Source organism: Physeter macrocephalus, chromosome 3 (genome assembly GCF_002837175.3).
Source record: "Physeter macrocephalus isolate SW-GA chromosome 3, ASM283717v5, whole genome shotgun sequence".
Taxonomy (NCBI): Eukaryota; Metazoa; Chordata; class Mammalia; order Artiodactyla; family Physeteridae; genus Physeter; species Physeter macrocephalus.
This window is the reverse complement of record NC_041216.1, coordinates 4311879-4326876: the sequence shown is the minus strand read 5'-3', so window position 1 is coordinate 4326876 and position 14998 is coordinate 4311879. Positions and strand designations below refer to the sequence as shown.

At 54.0% G+C, this 14998-nt stretch overlaps 1 protein-coding gene across 3 annotated transcripts; it reads right to left on the bottom strand.

Moving 5' to 3' along the window:
• Positions 1–1289: 1289 nt before the first annotated feature.
• On the bottom strand, positions 1290–14781 carry HEYL (hes related family bHLH transcription factor with YRPW motif like). Of its 3 annotated transcripts, none has more exons than XM_024125745.2 (5): positions 14660–14781; positions 7940–8006; positions 6793–6876; positions 5472–5553; positions 1290–2667 (listed from the first exon to the last, which is right to left on the bottom strand). In XM_024125745.2, the coding sequence occupies exons 1-5, from the start codon at positions 14737–14739 to the stop codon at positions 2009–2011; spliced, it is 972 nt and encodes a 323-aa protein (XP_023981513.1). In that variant the 5' UTR covers positions 14740–14781; the 3' UTR covers positions 1290–2008. The 3 variants fall into 3 exon arrangements, with proteins under 3 accessions (XP_023981513.1, XP_028341750.1, XP_007120868.2); XM_028485949.1 differs by lacking the exon at positions 14660–14781 and adding an exon at positions 8286–8352; XM_007120806.4 differs by lacking the exon at positions 14660–14781 and having other exon boundaries at positions 7940–8229.
• Positions 14782–14998: the final 217 nt, after the last annotated feature.

Genomic DNA, 14998 nt, shown 5'->3' with positions numbered 1-14998 from the left:
AGGAGAGGAGGGGGAGGAGGAGGGGGGGAGAGTGCGGGGGAGGAGGGGGAGGAGGAGGAGGGGGAGAGTGCGGGGCGGGGGGTGGGCAGCGCCGTTCTTCCCGCCCCTTGTGAAAAAGGTGAAGTTGGTCTTTGCCTTCTGCCACCTCCCTCTGCACCCCTCCCAACTCCTGGAAGCCTGCTGACTGCCTTCCCTCCCTCGCTATTTCCCTCTACCTCTGTCTGCCTCAGGAGCACTCCTGGCCAGTGACCCACTCCCTGAAATGACACCTCCTCACTGCTGTACACGCAGATGGGTCCAGGAGGAGAGCAATATCTGATCCAACTACCTCACACTGAGGAGTAAAAGAATTACTTTAGTTCTTTATCCCTCCTTGAGGAATTTGCCTTCTCAAAAGAGCTTTCTGGGTCATTTAAATGATCTCTGCCCTCCTACCCACTTCTCTGAAAAGGCCCTTTTTCCCCAGGGCTTTTGCAGACTCTACTTTTTGAGCTCCTGGAGTCTCCTCAGTTCAGCCTCTGGGGAGGGTAGTTCCATCAAAGGACGGGAGTGGGAGACTCTTCCAGGGGTGACATCAGAAGCATTTAATAACCAGTGCAGAATAAGCACCAATGACTTGCCAGCTGGAGGGCCCCACGGCCTTGGGTCAGCTGGGCATTAACCAGCACGGGGTCCTGGGAGAAGAGCCATGTGGTGGGAACACTCAGGGAAAGCAGGTTTGTCAATGAGCACAGAAGTGTTTCTACATTTTAACAACCATCTGGCAGCACTGGGCCGGCTGTGTGTCGCTTCTGGTCTGTCCCTGTCTTGTCCAGTTCCTGCTGCTCCACTGGGAAAGGTCTCTGGGCCGTTTGTTCCCTCTGTTAGAGGGAAAGTGGCCTGGGCTGAAGCTGGGTAGCGCCATGCATGGCCTTTGAGCAGAGCCAGCCGCGTGGAATCCCGGGTGAACAGGATCTCAGGCCCTCGACCCACTGTGTGACCTTGAAGGGCTGAGCCGCCTCTGACTGTCCTTCCTCTCGCCCCTCCTCGCGGTTATTTTCGTCCAGCCTGACAGCCCTTGGCGGTCCCAGCAGTCTGAGCCCCGTGAGTCGGATGCAAAACAGGCAGCACAAATGTCTGGTGCTGAATCCCAAGAGGATTCCTCTCGGGGCGCCATCACGTGGGAACATGGCCTCCGCACCGTGCATCCGACGGGACCAAAGGCCTGGAGGACGGCGACTGTGTGGTAGGCAGGGAGCTGGGTTCTCTGTGGCTCAAGCCTGGCTCCTGTCTGGGGACGCTGTCCGAGGCCTGGTGGTGAGTACACCCTGTCACGGAGCCCAGAGACCTCCCAGCTGTGTGCGGGGAACTGCTGGTCAGCTGGAGGGTAGGTGTCGGCAGCTGGCAAGAGGGCAGGAACGGGCCCTGCTGGGCTCCCAGTCCCCAGCCTTGGCCGTGGTGGACAGCAGGTCTGTTCTGGGTTCACCGCAGTGGGCGGGAGACAGGTGGGCTGGGGCAGACAGGGTTCCCAGGAGACCTCTTTGTGGCCCCGTGTGGTTACTGTCTCAGGAAGTGAGACAGACACTATGTTCCGGCCCCTGGGGGCCTGGGAAGGCTGCAGCCAGACAGTCACTGCTCTTGGCTGGGGTCTGATCTCTAGGGGAGCAGCGTGCCTTAGGTCATTGTGCATTTTAGGTTAAAGCGTTGTTCCCCAACCTGAGATTAATGCCTACTGCCCATGTGTCCTGGAGCAGGAGAGGGGTCTGGGTACAGCTCTTGGGGGGCTCTCCTGGGACTCATCTCTCCAGGGAAAAAAAATGAGACCAAGCTTCTGAGATCAGAACAGCCCCAGGAGAAGCTGGGACAAGCAGTGAGGAGGGGAGAGGGGCCAAAGGAGAAGGGGGCCTCTGCTGGGTGGAGAAGGCACCTTCATATATGAACCAGTCCAGAAAGCAGAGCAGAAAAGGCAACACCATTTGTAGAGCTCCTGGAAAAATAACTCTCCTCATTCCTGGGGGGCAAAGCCAGCTCAGAAAGCCCCGACTTCAGTGATTTCAGAGACCCAGGAGTGGCAAAGCACAGCTCCTGCTGGCCTCCCAGCTGCCCCCTGGGAAGACCCAGGAACAGCCACATAAGCAGGAGACCCCACAATGCCAGGAGGGGCGGGGGAAGAAGATCGTAGGAGGGGTGCCATGTGGCTGCTCCTGGCAGCCCTGCCACTGGGGGGCAGGGGTGCAGCTGGCCTCTCCGGGGGTCGGGCCCTCCGGGTAGAAGATGCCCCTCGACTGGGCAGCAAATTCCTCCGGGCTGGCAGGATGGTGCCAGTGGCTCTGCGCAAGGGAGTGGTTCTGAAGGCCGGGATGGGGTAAGCCAGAGAGGAGGTGCTGGGGAGGATGGGGTCGGGCACTCTTCCTAGGATGGCGAGCTGGCTGCTCGGGGCAGATAGCCCTGGACAGCTATGGAAGAAGGACCAGGGCCAGGCAGGAAAGGCCAGGGGCCCAGCGGGCGTGGGTGAAGGTTCCATCTCGGCTGCATAGCTGTTGAGGTGAGAGAGAAGGCGAATCCGCACCGGGTCTGCACGGCTGCTGGGCCCTTCCAGGACCCCCAGGTACCTGACGACCTCAGTAAGGCACTCCCGAAAACCGATGCTCCGGAAGTCGACTGCCAGGGCTCGAGCATCAAAGAATCCTGCAAAGTGAGGCACGATGAGGGCATGCCAGGCAGGAGACAAGCACTGAGCCTGGGGTCAGACTGTCTGAGTTCTGGACCTGCTTTCCCCACTCACCCCCTGGGTGACCTTGGGCATGTCACCTCACCTCTCTGAGCCCCAGTCTCACCATCTTAAAGTGGGAATAATCATCCCTACTGTGGTAGAGGGGGTGGTCTGTGCGGATCAAATGAGTTCACTACACTATGAAACATTATAAAATATAAAGTGTTGCTTTCATCACCATTCATGATTAACCCAAAGAAGGAAATCTGCGGCCCAGATAACTTCATTTAAATAGACACTTGCCAGATGTGAAAGCATTGTGCACATGGAGGTGTAGAACAACCCTGCCTACTGATGGAGGCAGATGCTGGGAGGCGGCGGCAGCAGCCATCAGAGCTGGGAGACTCCTTGGAGAGGAGAGCATAGGGTAGCAATGAAGCATGAGGTCTTTGGGGGCCAGCTGCTTGACCATGGATTTAACTAGCGCCCTGACTATGGACAAGTCTCGATCTCTCCATGCCTTGATTTCCTTAGCTGTGAAATGGGTATATAACAGGCCCTGCCATGTATAGATGGGAGGGTGAAATGAAATGGTGCACAGAAATGCTTAACAAATGAAAAGTTAGCTGTCATTTATATGACTGGTTTGGCCCCCATAAGCACTCGAGTTTGTTCCCCAGCCCAAAGAGCAGTCTAGAAAGCAGGACCCCACTCTGGTCCTCAGCTGCTGCCCTCAGGTCAGGGACCCTGTCTTTGGCTTGACTTCAGTGAGGGATGACCAGGGGGACTGCCTGCAGAAGTATTCACATTCTCACAGCTTCACCTGCCCGTCTCTCGACCACCTTCTGGGCAAAGACAGAACAGCCCCAGTGAGCACTGGCTTCATGATCATGGTAGCAAATATCGGGTCCCTGGTTCACGGCTGAGGTCCACACAGAGGAACAGCTTGGCGGGAGATGATGTTTGGAGCCAGGCCTCCTAGGCGGCGAGACCTGGCTCTGCTGTATTCTTAGTTGTGCAACTTTGAGCAAATCCCATCACCTTTCTCTGTTCACTGTTCTTTTTTCACTAACATTTGCTGAGTTCTCCCTAAGCACTTAATTTGCATTAGCTAATATAAACCTCATAAAAACCTATCATTATAACCATTATGGGGCAGTGGTTAAGAATCCTCCTGCCAATGCAGGGGACACGGGTTCGAGCCCTGGTCCCGGAAGATCCCACATGCCAACTAAGCAACTAAGCCCGTGCACCACAACTACTGAGCCTGTGTTCCAGAGCCCACGAGCGACAACTACTGAGCCCGCACTTCAGTGCCACAACTACTGAAGCCCGCACGCCTAGAGCCCGTGCTCCGCAATAAGAGAAGCCACCGCAATGAGAAGCCCGCGCACCGCAACGAAGAGCAGCCCCCGCTCTCCACAACTAGCGAGAGCCCGCGCGCAGCAACGAAGACCCAACGCAGCCAAAAATAAATAAATTTATATTTTTAAAAACCCTATCATTATTCCCATTTTAGAGATAAGGAAACTGAGGAATAAAGAGCTTAAATCATTTGTCCAAGGTCCTAAAGCTAGTAAGTAGTAAACTCAGTGTTCAAATACAAAGCCAGTGCTCTAAGCCAATTCTCTGTCTTCCCATCAGCCCTTAGCCAGAAAAACAGTGAGGATAACAACACCCACCCTCGAGGTTCTTGTGAGAATCAAATGAGATAACATTAGAGAAAGCATTTGGAAAACTATAAAATGCTGCCCAAATATTAGTCACTAGTTTTCTTTTAATTGGATAAATATAAATGTAGCTTGAAATTCCTCCTCCATTGGTTGATTAGAGACAGTTTCCACTGTTGGCTGTGCATTCCTTTGGCACAAGTTCTCCAAGTGACCACCTGCAGCAGGGTTATCGGGCGTGTTTGCTAAACTGGCAGATTCCTAAACTCCAATCCAGACTCACTGCCTTGGGATCTCTGGGCTGTGACCCACTTCACTGTCTGCCCCGACATGACACTGCTGCCCGCCGAGGCTTGAGAGGCACCAGGCTGGGCTGCTTAACATGCAACCATCCCCTTGAGGGGGCAGCAACTTAAGGCTTCAAGACTTAAGTCTTTGGAGCCAAGGTCAGTGGAGCTTTCAAGGTTTCCCAATTGTGAAATTACCAAAACACACAGAGCGGCTTCAGGCACACAGAATTTCCATCTGTCCAGAGGTCTTTTAAAAGTCACAGTTCCGTGACTTTTTTGTAGTGGACTAGCTCAAAATAACAGAAGGCGCTAACATTCGCATCCTACTAAAGTCCCACGACTGATCTTCAGCGGTGAGCGTGACATATCCCCCCAGCACTGCCAAGGACACAAGAGCTCAGAAGTCTAGACCGGTGGGTCGGCACACTAGCGAGGCGCTGTGGCTAAATATCTCAGGCGTGTCCCTCCCACTGGGATCACAGTGAGAATAAGCTCATTCAGGCTGATGCTTAACGAGGCCCTGGGGGCGGGGGGATCAGTAATCTGTTGTAGAAGAGTTCCTCCAAGGTTCAAGGCTGGAAGGAGTGGAGTTGAGGAAAGGGCTAGGACACATGGAGGCAATAAAAGCGGAGAGGGCAATGCCAAAAGAACAAAGACAAGCTTTGCGAACGTTCCACCTGGATCTGCTTCAGCACCTCTGTGAACTGGGAGCTCCATGAGGGCAGGGACCACATCTACTTTGCTCACCAAAGTATCCCCAGGGTCCAGCCCCCAAATATTGGCTGCAGGAATGGTTCCAGGAAAGTAGAGCATCAGTACCTGTCCCGCCAGTGGCGTGGAGCATTTTCAAGTGATCTACCGTCATCTGCAGGACCTCGGCTTTCTCCAGCTTGGAGGAGCCCTGTGTGTACAGAAGACAGAAGAGTGGCGGCCTTCAGCTGACCTCTGTCGCCCACCTCCCCCGCATGGTGTCATCAGCACTAACGACCTCAGTTTTCTCCTCCTCCTCCCACTCCACCACTGCCTGCAATCGGGCTTCTGCTTTAGCCAAGCCCACCAAATCTAACCCATTCTCTTCAGTTCTCATTTTAGCCCACCTGTCCACCACATTGCTGACCATTCTTCCTGAAAGCCCTCCTCCCCTGCTTTCTTGCTCTGTCTCTTAAAACGGTGGTGTTCCCAGTGGGTGATGGCTCACTTTTTTCTCGCTCTGTGCACTCTCCTCGGAGGGTCCCCTCTACCTCCATGGCTGCAGGCACCATCACCAGAATGTCACTCCTGCATCCTCACCTGCCTCCTAGACCAGCTTTACCGGGAATCCAACTTCACACTCGCCACACACACCCAAGATCGGGCTCACTGTCTTATTCCAAAGCATCTGCTCTGTCTCCATTCTCTCTCTTGAGGAGTGTTTCCGAAGCCTCCAGCATCACCTGGTCTCCCAGGTGAAACCTGAGGGTCGGACTCTCCATGTGAGTCCCTTGAAGGTAGGTACCAGGTCTAGTTCATGGCTGGACCGGTGAAGGTTTTAGTGAATGTCTGTGGAATGACTGACTTGTTCTCACCAGCAGAAAGGAAGACACAGGACCTATGACCGTGCCTTGGCGCACACGGTGAGAATCTTTGAGGCTGTCTGATTGATTCAACTGTCTGACTCCCCACTGGAGCCCCTCCACCCCAGCATGTTCAATGACAAGAGACTTCACTCCCCAAGCGGCCTGTTCTACTTTCAGATAGTTCTGGAAATGTCAGTAGTGCAGAGGGATAGGGCACTTTAGGATCACACAGTCTGTGTCCAGTTCCGCTCTGCTACTTACTAGCTGTGTGATCTGGTATAAGTTACTTCACCTCTCTGTGCTTCAGTTTCCTTACTTGTGCAATGTGCATAATAATCGCTACCCTTCAGGATCATTCTGAGCATTCAGTGCAACCGGATGATGGACATAAAGCCACAACCCCTGAGACACCTCAGTAAATATGAATTTCCATCCCCCTTATTCTTGGCCATCAACAGATATCAGTAAATGATATCACAGCACTTCAGGCAGCTGCCACCAATTGATAAGAGATGCCGTGAGAAGTGAACCTTATCTGCCACCCGCACAGCATTTCCTCTAGCACATTCAGCAATGTCACATACCTGCTTCTCAAAGGCAGTGGGGACCAAGCGCCGCAGTTCAGAAAGGCTGCTGTTGATGCGGTCCCGGCGCCGTTTCTCTATGATCTAAAAAACAATGATGAAACAAACAAACAAACAAACAAAAACCAAGTAGGCACTTCATCACAGTTTCCAACACGCCTTGACGGGCAACTGACTCATATCTTCTGTCACAATATTTCTGTCAGGGAGATAAATCCATTTTTATATTATGGAAGAGGAAAATGAGGCTCAGAGAGGGGCAGGATTTGCTTAAGGTCACACAGCAAGGAAGTGCAAGGCTGGGACTAGAACTCAGATCTCTTGTCTTGATCTAAGGGGTGGTATTCAAAACGTTTAACCACTGATACAGCAGGGCACCAACCAATTAAAAGAGGAACACCAGCCACAGCACTGGAGCAGGTCTGGAGGCCCCTCCTCGGCCAGGGAGACCCCTTGAGGTGCTGGGTCATGAGGTCTGAGGAGTCCCAGGCATTGCTCTCTCCAGCTGGGAAGGCCTTTCATTCCCACAAGCTCACTCTCATCTCACAATACTGGTAGCAGAATACTGATAGCAGGACAGAAATTACAACACCCATTTCACAGATAAAGAGAACGAGGCCTGGGTGGAAGTGGCTGCTTAAGGTCTTTTGGTTAGTGAGTGGCAGGGCTGGTCTCTGCCAGATTCCGGTCTCTGGACTCCCAGGGCAGAAGCACAGCTGTATCCTGGGAGAAAAGTAGGGCCAAGAGCAAGGACGGGCTCCTCCTTCTTCTGTCCCCCTTCCCTACCCCTCAGCACACTAAGAGGGAAGGAAAGTTCTGAGCTCAGACAGAAGCAGGGGAAGGCTGGAATAAATGATAATGGCTAATTGTGCGTCAGGTTCTGTTCTGAGTGCATTACATTAATTCACTTCAAAACAACCCTTTGAGATGGGTACCATCATTATTTCAGTTACACAGATGAAAAAATGAGGCACACAGAGATTAAGTGGCTTGCACAAAGTCACCCAGCTAGCTACTGGCAAAGCTGGGACTTGAACCCAGGCAGGGTCGCTTCCCGGTGGTGTTTCTGACCAGGCTTCTCTGTGCCAGGCCCCTGGGAACTCAGGGCAAACATTTGTCCGACAGCTCTGCTGAGATACACACTCACCCCTCTGCGTTTCTTCCTGGCTTGCATTTGTGAAGGGCTGGGGGTGGACAGCGGCCGGGCCATCTGGCTGGAGAGGAAAAGAAAGGCTGATTTTGCAGAGGACCATCTCCCTGGCCTGGGCCGACCTCGGAGGCCGGCTGTGGGCGGGCACAGACCCCTCCCAGGCGGCCGAGGTCTCCCAGGCCGGGAAGAGGCGCAGGGCAGGCGTGGGCGGGGACGCCTTCTCTCCCCTTCTCCCCGGGGGCTCATTTCTCCCCGGGCCAAGTCCTCCCCTGCACAGAGCTTCCTGCCCCAGAGTCGCCGGCGGCTGGGGCCATGGGTGGGGGGATTTGGCTCTCGCCCGGACCTGACCCGCTCGGCCTTTCCTCCTGCCCCTCGCCCCTCGCCCTCGCTGCTGCCGCGGCCGTCGGGGTAACCGCAGCCCGGCCGCCCGGCTCCTGCAACCCGATCCCCCGGGCGGGGCGGGCGAGGGCACGGGCGGCGGCGGCGGGGCCGGGCCTGCGGGTTAGGTTTCAGAGGGAGCCGCTGGGAACGAGCGTGGAAAGAACAGATGCCGCCGCTTCCCACGGGCCGGGCGCGCCGGTCGCCCGCCCTCCACCCGGCCTGCAGCTGCCGCCTCCTCCCACGCTGCGCGGCCCGGGCGAGGGGGAGGCGACATCTGGGTCACAGGGCCCTCTCGGACTCTGGACTCTTGGGACGTGGCCCCAGCCTCCCCAGAAGGCTCCAGCCCCTCATCATCGTGTCAGGCCTCCGGTCCCCGGGCTTGGCTGAAGGATGTATGTTTGCTGGCAACCCAGGAGTTCCCATCACCGGGAGGAGGCTCAGCCCTCTGGGGCTTTTCCTGCCCAGACTGACCAAATCCTCCTCAGCTCAACTGCTCGCCCTCTTAATGGTTTCCCGCTTCAGAGGCTCTCTTGGAGTGAAGGAGATACTCTGGGCTGCACTTAGGATCATTCACTTGGCCAACACGCCAGAGGCCCACTCAGACCTAGGGCTGGACTGGATGCCCTCAGCCAGGCTCCAGCCCTCCAGAGCCCAGCTCCCACTGGAGACATCACAGCCACAAATAACTTTAGACAAGGTGACTCCCCTGCTATTTCAGAACGCGAAATGCCACACATCTGAACAGGAACCCAAGAGCTTGCCTCCACCTCTCCTCTTCTGCCTAGGTTCCCATCTCAGCGAAGGCACCCATATCCCACTTCTGCAAGGTGGACGCCCGGCCACCACCTTTCATTCCTCCTCTGTCCTCACCTACCCCATCAAAACCTGCCCATTCCATGTCTAAAATACATCTCACACCTGTCCCCCTTATCTCCACTGCCGATCTCGGGACCAAGCCTCCATCATCTTTCTAGACTGCAGGAGTCTATTACACCCGCTACTTCCTACAAGCGGGCAGAGTGATCATCTAAATGCAAATCTGATCATGTCACTCTCTTACAGGGCCTTCCCAATGCTTTTAGGATCAAGGCTACCATCTTTCAGGGAGCCCAGCAGGCCCCTGTCACCTCCTAGACTCAATTCTCTTTTGCTCTTTGCGCTCCAGCCTGTGAATGCACTAACTCCTTCCTGTGGTGGCACATACTGTTCCCCTAGCACAGAACTCTCTGGTCCACTCCCTCTCCCCACCCCCAAGCCCCAGCCCCTTTGCCTAGTAACTTCTACCACCTTTCAGATCTCAACTCAAACGTCAACTTCCAGGGGAGCGTTTTCTGACATCGCCCCTCCCACTTGATACCCCCTGCTTTACACTATCCTAGCATCCTGCAGTCATAGCATTTGTGCCCATTTGTTGCTTATATTTATATGATTATTTGATTAATGTCTATCTCTCCATCAAGTCTGTAAGATCCATGAGGCCATGAACCATATCTGTCTCATTCACAGCTCTACCCAGTACTCAGCAAGTGACATGACAGAGCTCGTGGTTGAGCTCCTCTTCCTGCCCTCATCTTTGGCATCACCGGAGAACAGAGCGGTGAGACCGTAAAATCTATGTCTTGGGACTTCCCTGGCGGTCCAGTGGTAAAGAATCCGCCTTCCAATGCAGGGGACGCGGGTTCGATCCCTGGTGGGAGAACTAAGATCCCACATGCCTCGGGGCAACTAAGCCTGCGCACCACAACTACTGAGCTTGTGCACCTCGACGAGAGAGCCCACGCGCTGCAAACTACAGAGCCCACGCACCCTGGAGCCCGCACTACACAACGAGAGAGAGAAAAACCTACATGCCACGGCTAAAGAGAAGCCCGTGTGCTGCAATGAAAGAACCCACAGGCCTCAACCAAGATCCGGTGTGCCTCAACTAAGACCCGACGCAGCCAAATAAATAAACAAATATTAAAAAAAAAAATCTATGTCTGAGGATTTTGTGGAATGGGGGCATATGTGGCTCACCGGGAGGGTCCCAGCCCACGTGACGACCCTCTTGGCATTAGAGGTTGGATCATTTTCATCAACTGCTTAAAGAGATAAGGTTGCATGGGAGACCAGATCAACATTTGTCAAACCTACTGCTATGTCCCTGGCTTCATCTCGCTACATCTGGAAAAGGGTATCTCCATCCAAACATCTGGACAAGAAAGTAAGAGGCCTATGAAAGCTCGTGGGAGGGATGGGTCAGCAAGCTAGATCCAGGGCTCAGGTGGCCAGATCCTGAGATCTGTAGGGCAGCTTGTTTACAAAGCTTCAGTCTGGACAAGCCACAAGAGCCAAGGTCTACTAAGAAACACGGCCTTTGTCCCCACAGCTTGGATAAGGTGTCTCCTGGGGTATTGGGTTACCACTGCTCACGTCACTGCCTCTCAGCCTGATCCCTCCTCAGGGACCATCTGTTGGAGGCTGACACACCCCTTTCAGAGCATGGCAGCTCAGCCACCCTTTTTCCACTCTCCTGGTTCTCGGCAGTGTTATCCCTCTCCCCCCACTCCCGTATCCCACGGGCAAACCTCACTTCACAGCTTTCTCGGCATCACGACATATACTTCCCTCCTTTGAGGGGAAGCCCCATTTTACAGATGAGGATGCCGAGCGCTGGGGAGGTAAGGCAGCTTGCCCAGCCTACGCAGCTGCTGAGGAGCAAAGCCAGCATGGGAATCCACATCTTCTGGCTTCAAAATCAGCATTGTTTTCCCTCCTGATTCCTATTTCCTGTCTGTCTGAATAGCCCTCCAGTCCCCTTAGCCTTAAAGCTCCCAAGAGCTCAGCCAGAGCTAGCTCTTTTCCAGGCTGTGATCTGGCCCTGACATTGGGAGAGGATGTGAGAGATTCTTGTCTGAGAGTCTGAAAATAAGGCAGATTTTCATGGACCCAGAGAAGATATGTTGACCCCCAAGATCTGCTCCATGGGCCTCAAGGGGTCCCTAGCCAGAATTCTGGGGTGGTCTCTTGGGGGAGGAGCAGCTTTCCAGGTGGTCTGGCTGCTAGTCCTGACTACCCTCAGCGCTCACCCTCTCTTCCTTTTGGGGAACTCCCCCGAGGAGCCCTTGCAGGTGACCCCGCTCATTTTCCATCAACCGAAGGCAGAATCACAATGTCTCCAATGAAGGGCTCTCAGAGAGCACCGAGCCTACTTGGAAAATGAGGAAACTCAGAGAGGGGAAGGGATCTGCTCCAGGCCACACAGCAAATTAGAGGAAATTCCAGAACTGGAGCCAAGTCTACTGGCTTTTCATCCAGTTCTCCCCATACAGTCTTCATCCCACCATGTACGTTTCATAGCCAGTACTTTTTGTTCTAGAGAGCACTTCCATGTTCACTTGTCTCATTTATCATACAATGAGTTAAGTATATTATTGGGCCATTTCACACTTAGGAAAAATAATCACTTGATAGCTGGAGTGACAGAGACACAAAGTCCAGTCTTCAGATGTCCAGGCTTTTCAGCAGACCATGTTGCCTCACGGACATGGCACCCTCCAACTGAACGGCGACCCCTTAGAGAGCAGCTTTCATTGGAAGTTGCCTTGTGCCAAAGCAGGGAGCTGTATGCCTTAAGTCCATTACCTCATCAAAGCCTCACCCGATGAGGTAAGGTATTAGCATCCCCATTTTGTAAAGGACAAAATTAGAATTCAGAAAAGGGTAGTCACTTGCCCAAGTTAATGGTGGTGAGACTTCAAAGGCCACCATGTGCCTTAAATGACCCACAGACCCTGACCCAGTGCCTGACGTGGCAGGTGCTCATTAAATTTTTGCAGAGGGAGCGGGGAGACAATATTCTCAGTTTGGACCCACATGTGTCAGGGGGCTGTGTTCAGATAGGAGCTCTGAGGGTGATTCCCATATATGGGGCAGGACACTACCACCAGGCAGATGCCTACGGTGGCAATGGAACACAACCTGCTCTTTACTCTTACAGGGTGGGGGGGATTTGCACCCTGCCTCTGACCCTGGGGAGGCTGGCTGCTCCAGTCCCCTGGCCCTTGCCAATGTTCATCTGGCTTTCTTTGTCCATGAAGCTCTTCTTCTCTGAGAGTTCCCTGAGGGCAGAGGCTGAGCAGGATACATCTGGGCCCCCCACGCCCAGCCCAGGGTCTGGGCCACAGCAGGCATCGTTCAGCACTCCCTGAATTGAAGCATTGATGTCTGCTGGGGGGAGGGCCCTTTGGTGAGTGCTACAAAGAGGGGTCTATAAGTCAGCCTCTGCCAGATGTCCAACTGCTTCTCTCCTCTGGGGGGGTCTGCTTGCCTAAGAATCTAGACAGTCTAAAAAAATGGACTCTAGTTGAAAGGACAAAATGTATAGGAAAAAAACTGCCTACCGATCCTTTATGCCATAGTCCAAATGCCACCGCCTTCAGGAAGCTCTCCCTGCACTTTTGGTTGTGAGTGACCTCTCCCTGCTCAGGTGCCCTCACAGCCCACAGTCTATCTCTCCTTCCATCCTCCATCCTGTCCATGGACTTTGTGTGACCTGGCAGGTCACTGACCAGGCTGCAAATTCTTGGAGGACAGAAGGCAGCTCCAATCAGCCTAGCTCTCTGACACCAATTTCATGCCTCTGATTCATGAAGACCCAATGACACTGAGCTTGAGACACCTACCCGCCAACCCCCCACCCCATGGTGCTGGGCCCTTCTCCTGCTCCTAGCAAGCACAGACTCAGAGAATTGATTCTCTAAAGAGCAGTTTCTGCTAAACAATTTTAAAAGGTTATTAAGTTGCATAGGGAATGTTATTATATACCCCAAAACCTCATGGATGGGAAATTACCTCCTATTGTAAGCTAGAAAGAATTGGAAGCTGGTGGCACTTTACTGGGACTTGTGACTGAGGCAGGATCCCCTGGTCTCAGAAAACTGGAGATCACTGAAAGTATGAAATACCCTCAAAAACATCTCTAAGAATGAACTGAATCCCCCTTTCAAATCTATTCTAGAGAGTCAGGTTTGGATGAGCCAGGAGGGACCAGATAGGCTTCCTTTTCCCACTCCCTGTTCTCCTTTATTTTACTGATGAGGAAACAGCCTCACAAAGGGAAAGCAATGCCCCAAGGTCACACGGTAACCTGGTGGCAGATTTGGGGCTGGGACCCAAGTCTGCAGACTCCCAGTCAGTCCCTGCTGCTCTTTCAGGGTTCTGACTATCACATAGTGGGTGCTTGATACTACTTAAGCATTTGCTATGTGCTGGGCTCTGTGTGAAGCCCTTGACATAGGTTATCTCATCTGATTTTCCTAATTATCCTATGAGGTCAGTTCTATTATTTATACCCATTTTGCAGATGAAGAAACTGAAGCTTAGATTGTTCACAGAACTGGGACATAACAGAACTTATACAGGTTCAGTTTGTTCTACAGGTTTGAAGCAGGGTCAGAAAACGTACGAAGAGTTGAAAGATATTGGCAGCAGACTGGTGCAGTAGAAAGAGCACTGGAATCAGAGTCTAGGCCCTTGCAAGGACCATGGGCAAGTCAGTGATTATTTTCTTCAATATTAAAACCTTAATTCCAAAGATTTTCTTCCCCTGGAAGTTTTGTGTGTGTGTGTGTGTGTGTGTGTGTGTGTGTGTGTGTGTGTGTGTGTGTACTATATGAAAACTGCACCTCAGCTAGGGTAAAATTAAGAAAGTATGGTTACTCCGCAGAGTAGTGACTACTCTACTTCAGGACCAGGGGGTGTGATACCAACAGTCCATGAGGGTTTCCTAAGATCTTCAGGGAAAAGTCCTCCCTGGTAGCGCAGTGGTTAAGAATCCACCTGCCAACTCAGGGGACAGGGGTTCGAGCCCTGGTCCAGGAAGATCCCACATGCTGCGGAGCAACTAAGCCCGTTCGCCACAACTACTGAGCCACGTGTCACAACTACTGAAGCCCGCGCGCCTAGAAATCCATGCTCCACAACAAAGAGAAGCCACCGCAATGAGAAGCCCGCGCACCGCAACCAAGAGTAGCCCCCGCGCAGCAACAAAGACCCAACGCAGCCAAAAATAAATAAAATTAAAATAAATTAAAAAAAAAAGTCCTCGCCAGTAGCCTCACTTGGACAGAAAGAGATCTCCAACCGGACCTCAGACCCCGAGCTGAACTCCGTCCCAGCATCTCGAGCCCTAAACGGCCGAGAGCGCACAGGATCCCGGGCACTCGTGCGCGTAACGGTGGCGCCACACCTGCGTCTACCCTGGTCGCTCCAGGACTGGCCCCGCGCTCGCCGGCCCGTCGGCTTGCTCCCCAGCCTGCTCGCCCCGGCGCGCCCCGCGCCCCCAGCCCGCCTTACCTCAGCTCGCCCTCGTGGCCCACGTCGATGGGTCCGTCGGACTCGCTGTCGGAGCCGCTCGGCTCCCGTGGCCGCTTCATCGTGAGCGCGGGCTGCGTGGGTCTCCGCCCGGCGGCGCGGGCGGCGAGCCGGGAAGTCGGGCCCCGCCCCGGCCCCGCCCCGGGGGCGCAGCCACCGCCCTTTCCCAGGGCGCCTTCCTGCGTCGCAGCCCCGGGCGCCCCCTTGCCCCCTCTGTGACGCGCTGGCCGAGCCGTGGGAAGGCCCCGGGCGGTCGCCGCCCCGCCGACGGCTGGGAGGTCCGGCTCCGCTCCCTCGGCCGCCGCGCGCTGGGTGGCCTTG

Coding starts and splice junctions, on each gene's coding strand:
- HEYL (XM_007120806.4), bottom strand. CDS start 8,188: ATGAGCCCCCGGGGAGAAGGGGAGAGAAGGCGTCCCCGCCCACGCCTG. Junction 5,554..6,792: donor CCACTGCCTTTGAGAAGCAG/GTATGTGACATT, acceptor CTGTACACACAG/GGCTCCTCCAAGCTGGAGAA. Junction 2,668..5,471: donor CCACGCCACTGGCGGGACAG/GTACTGATGCTC, acceptor CTCACTTTGCAG/GATTCTTTGATGCTCGAGCC.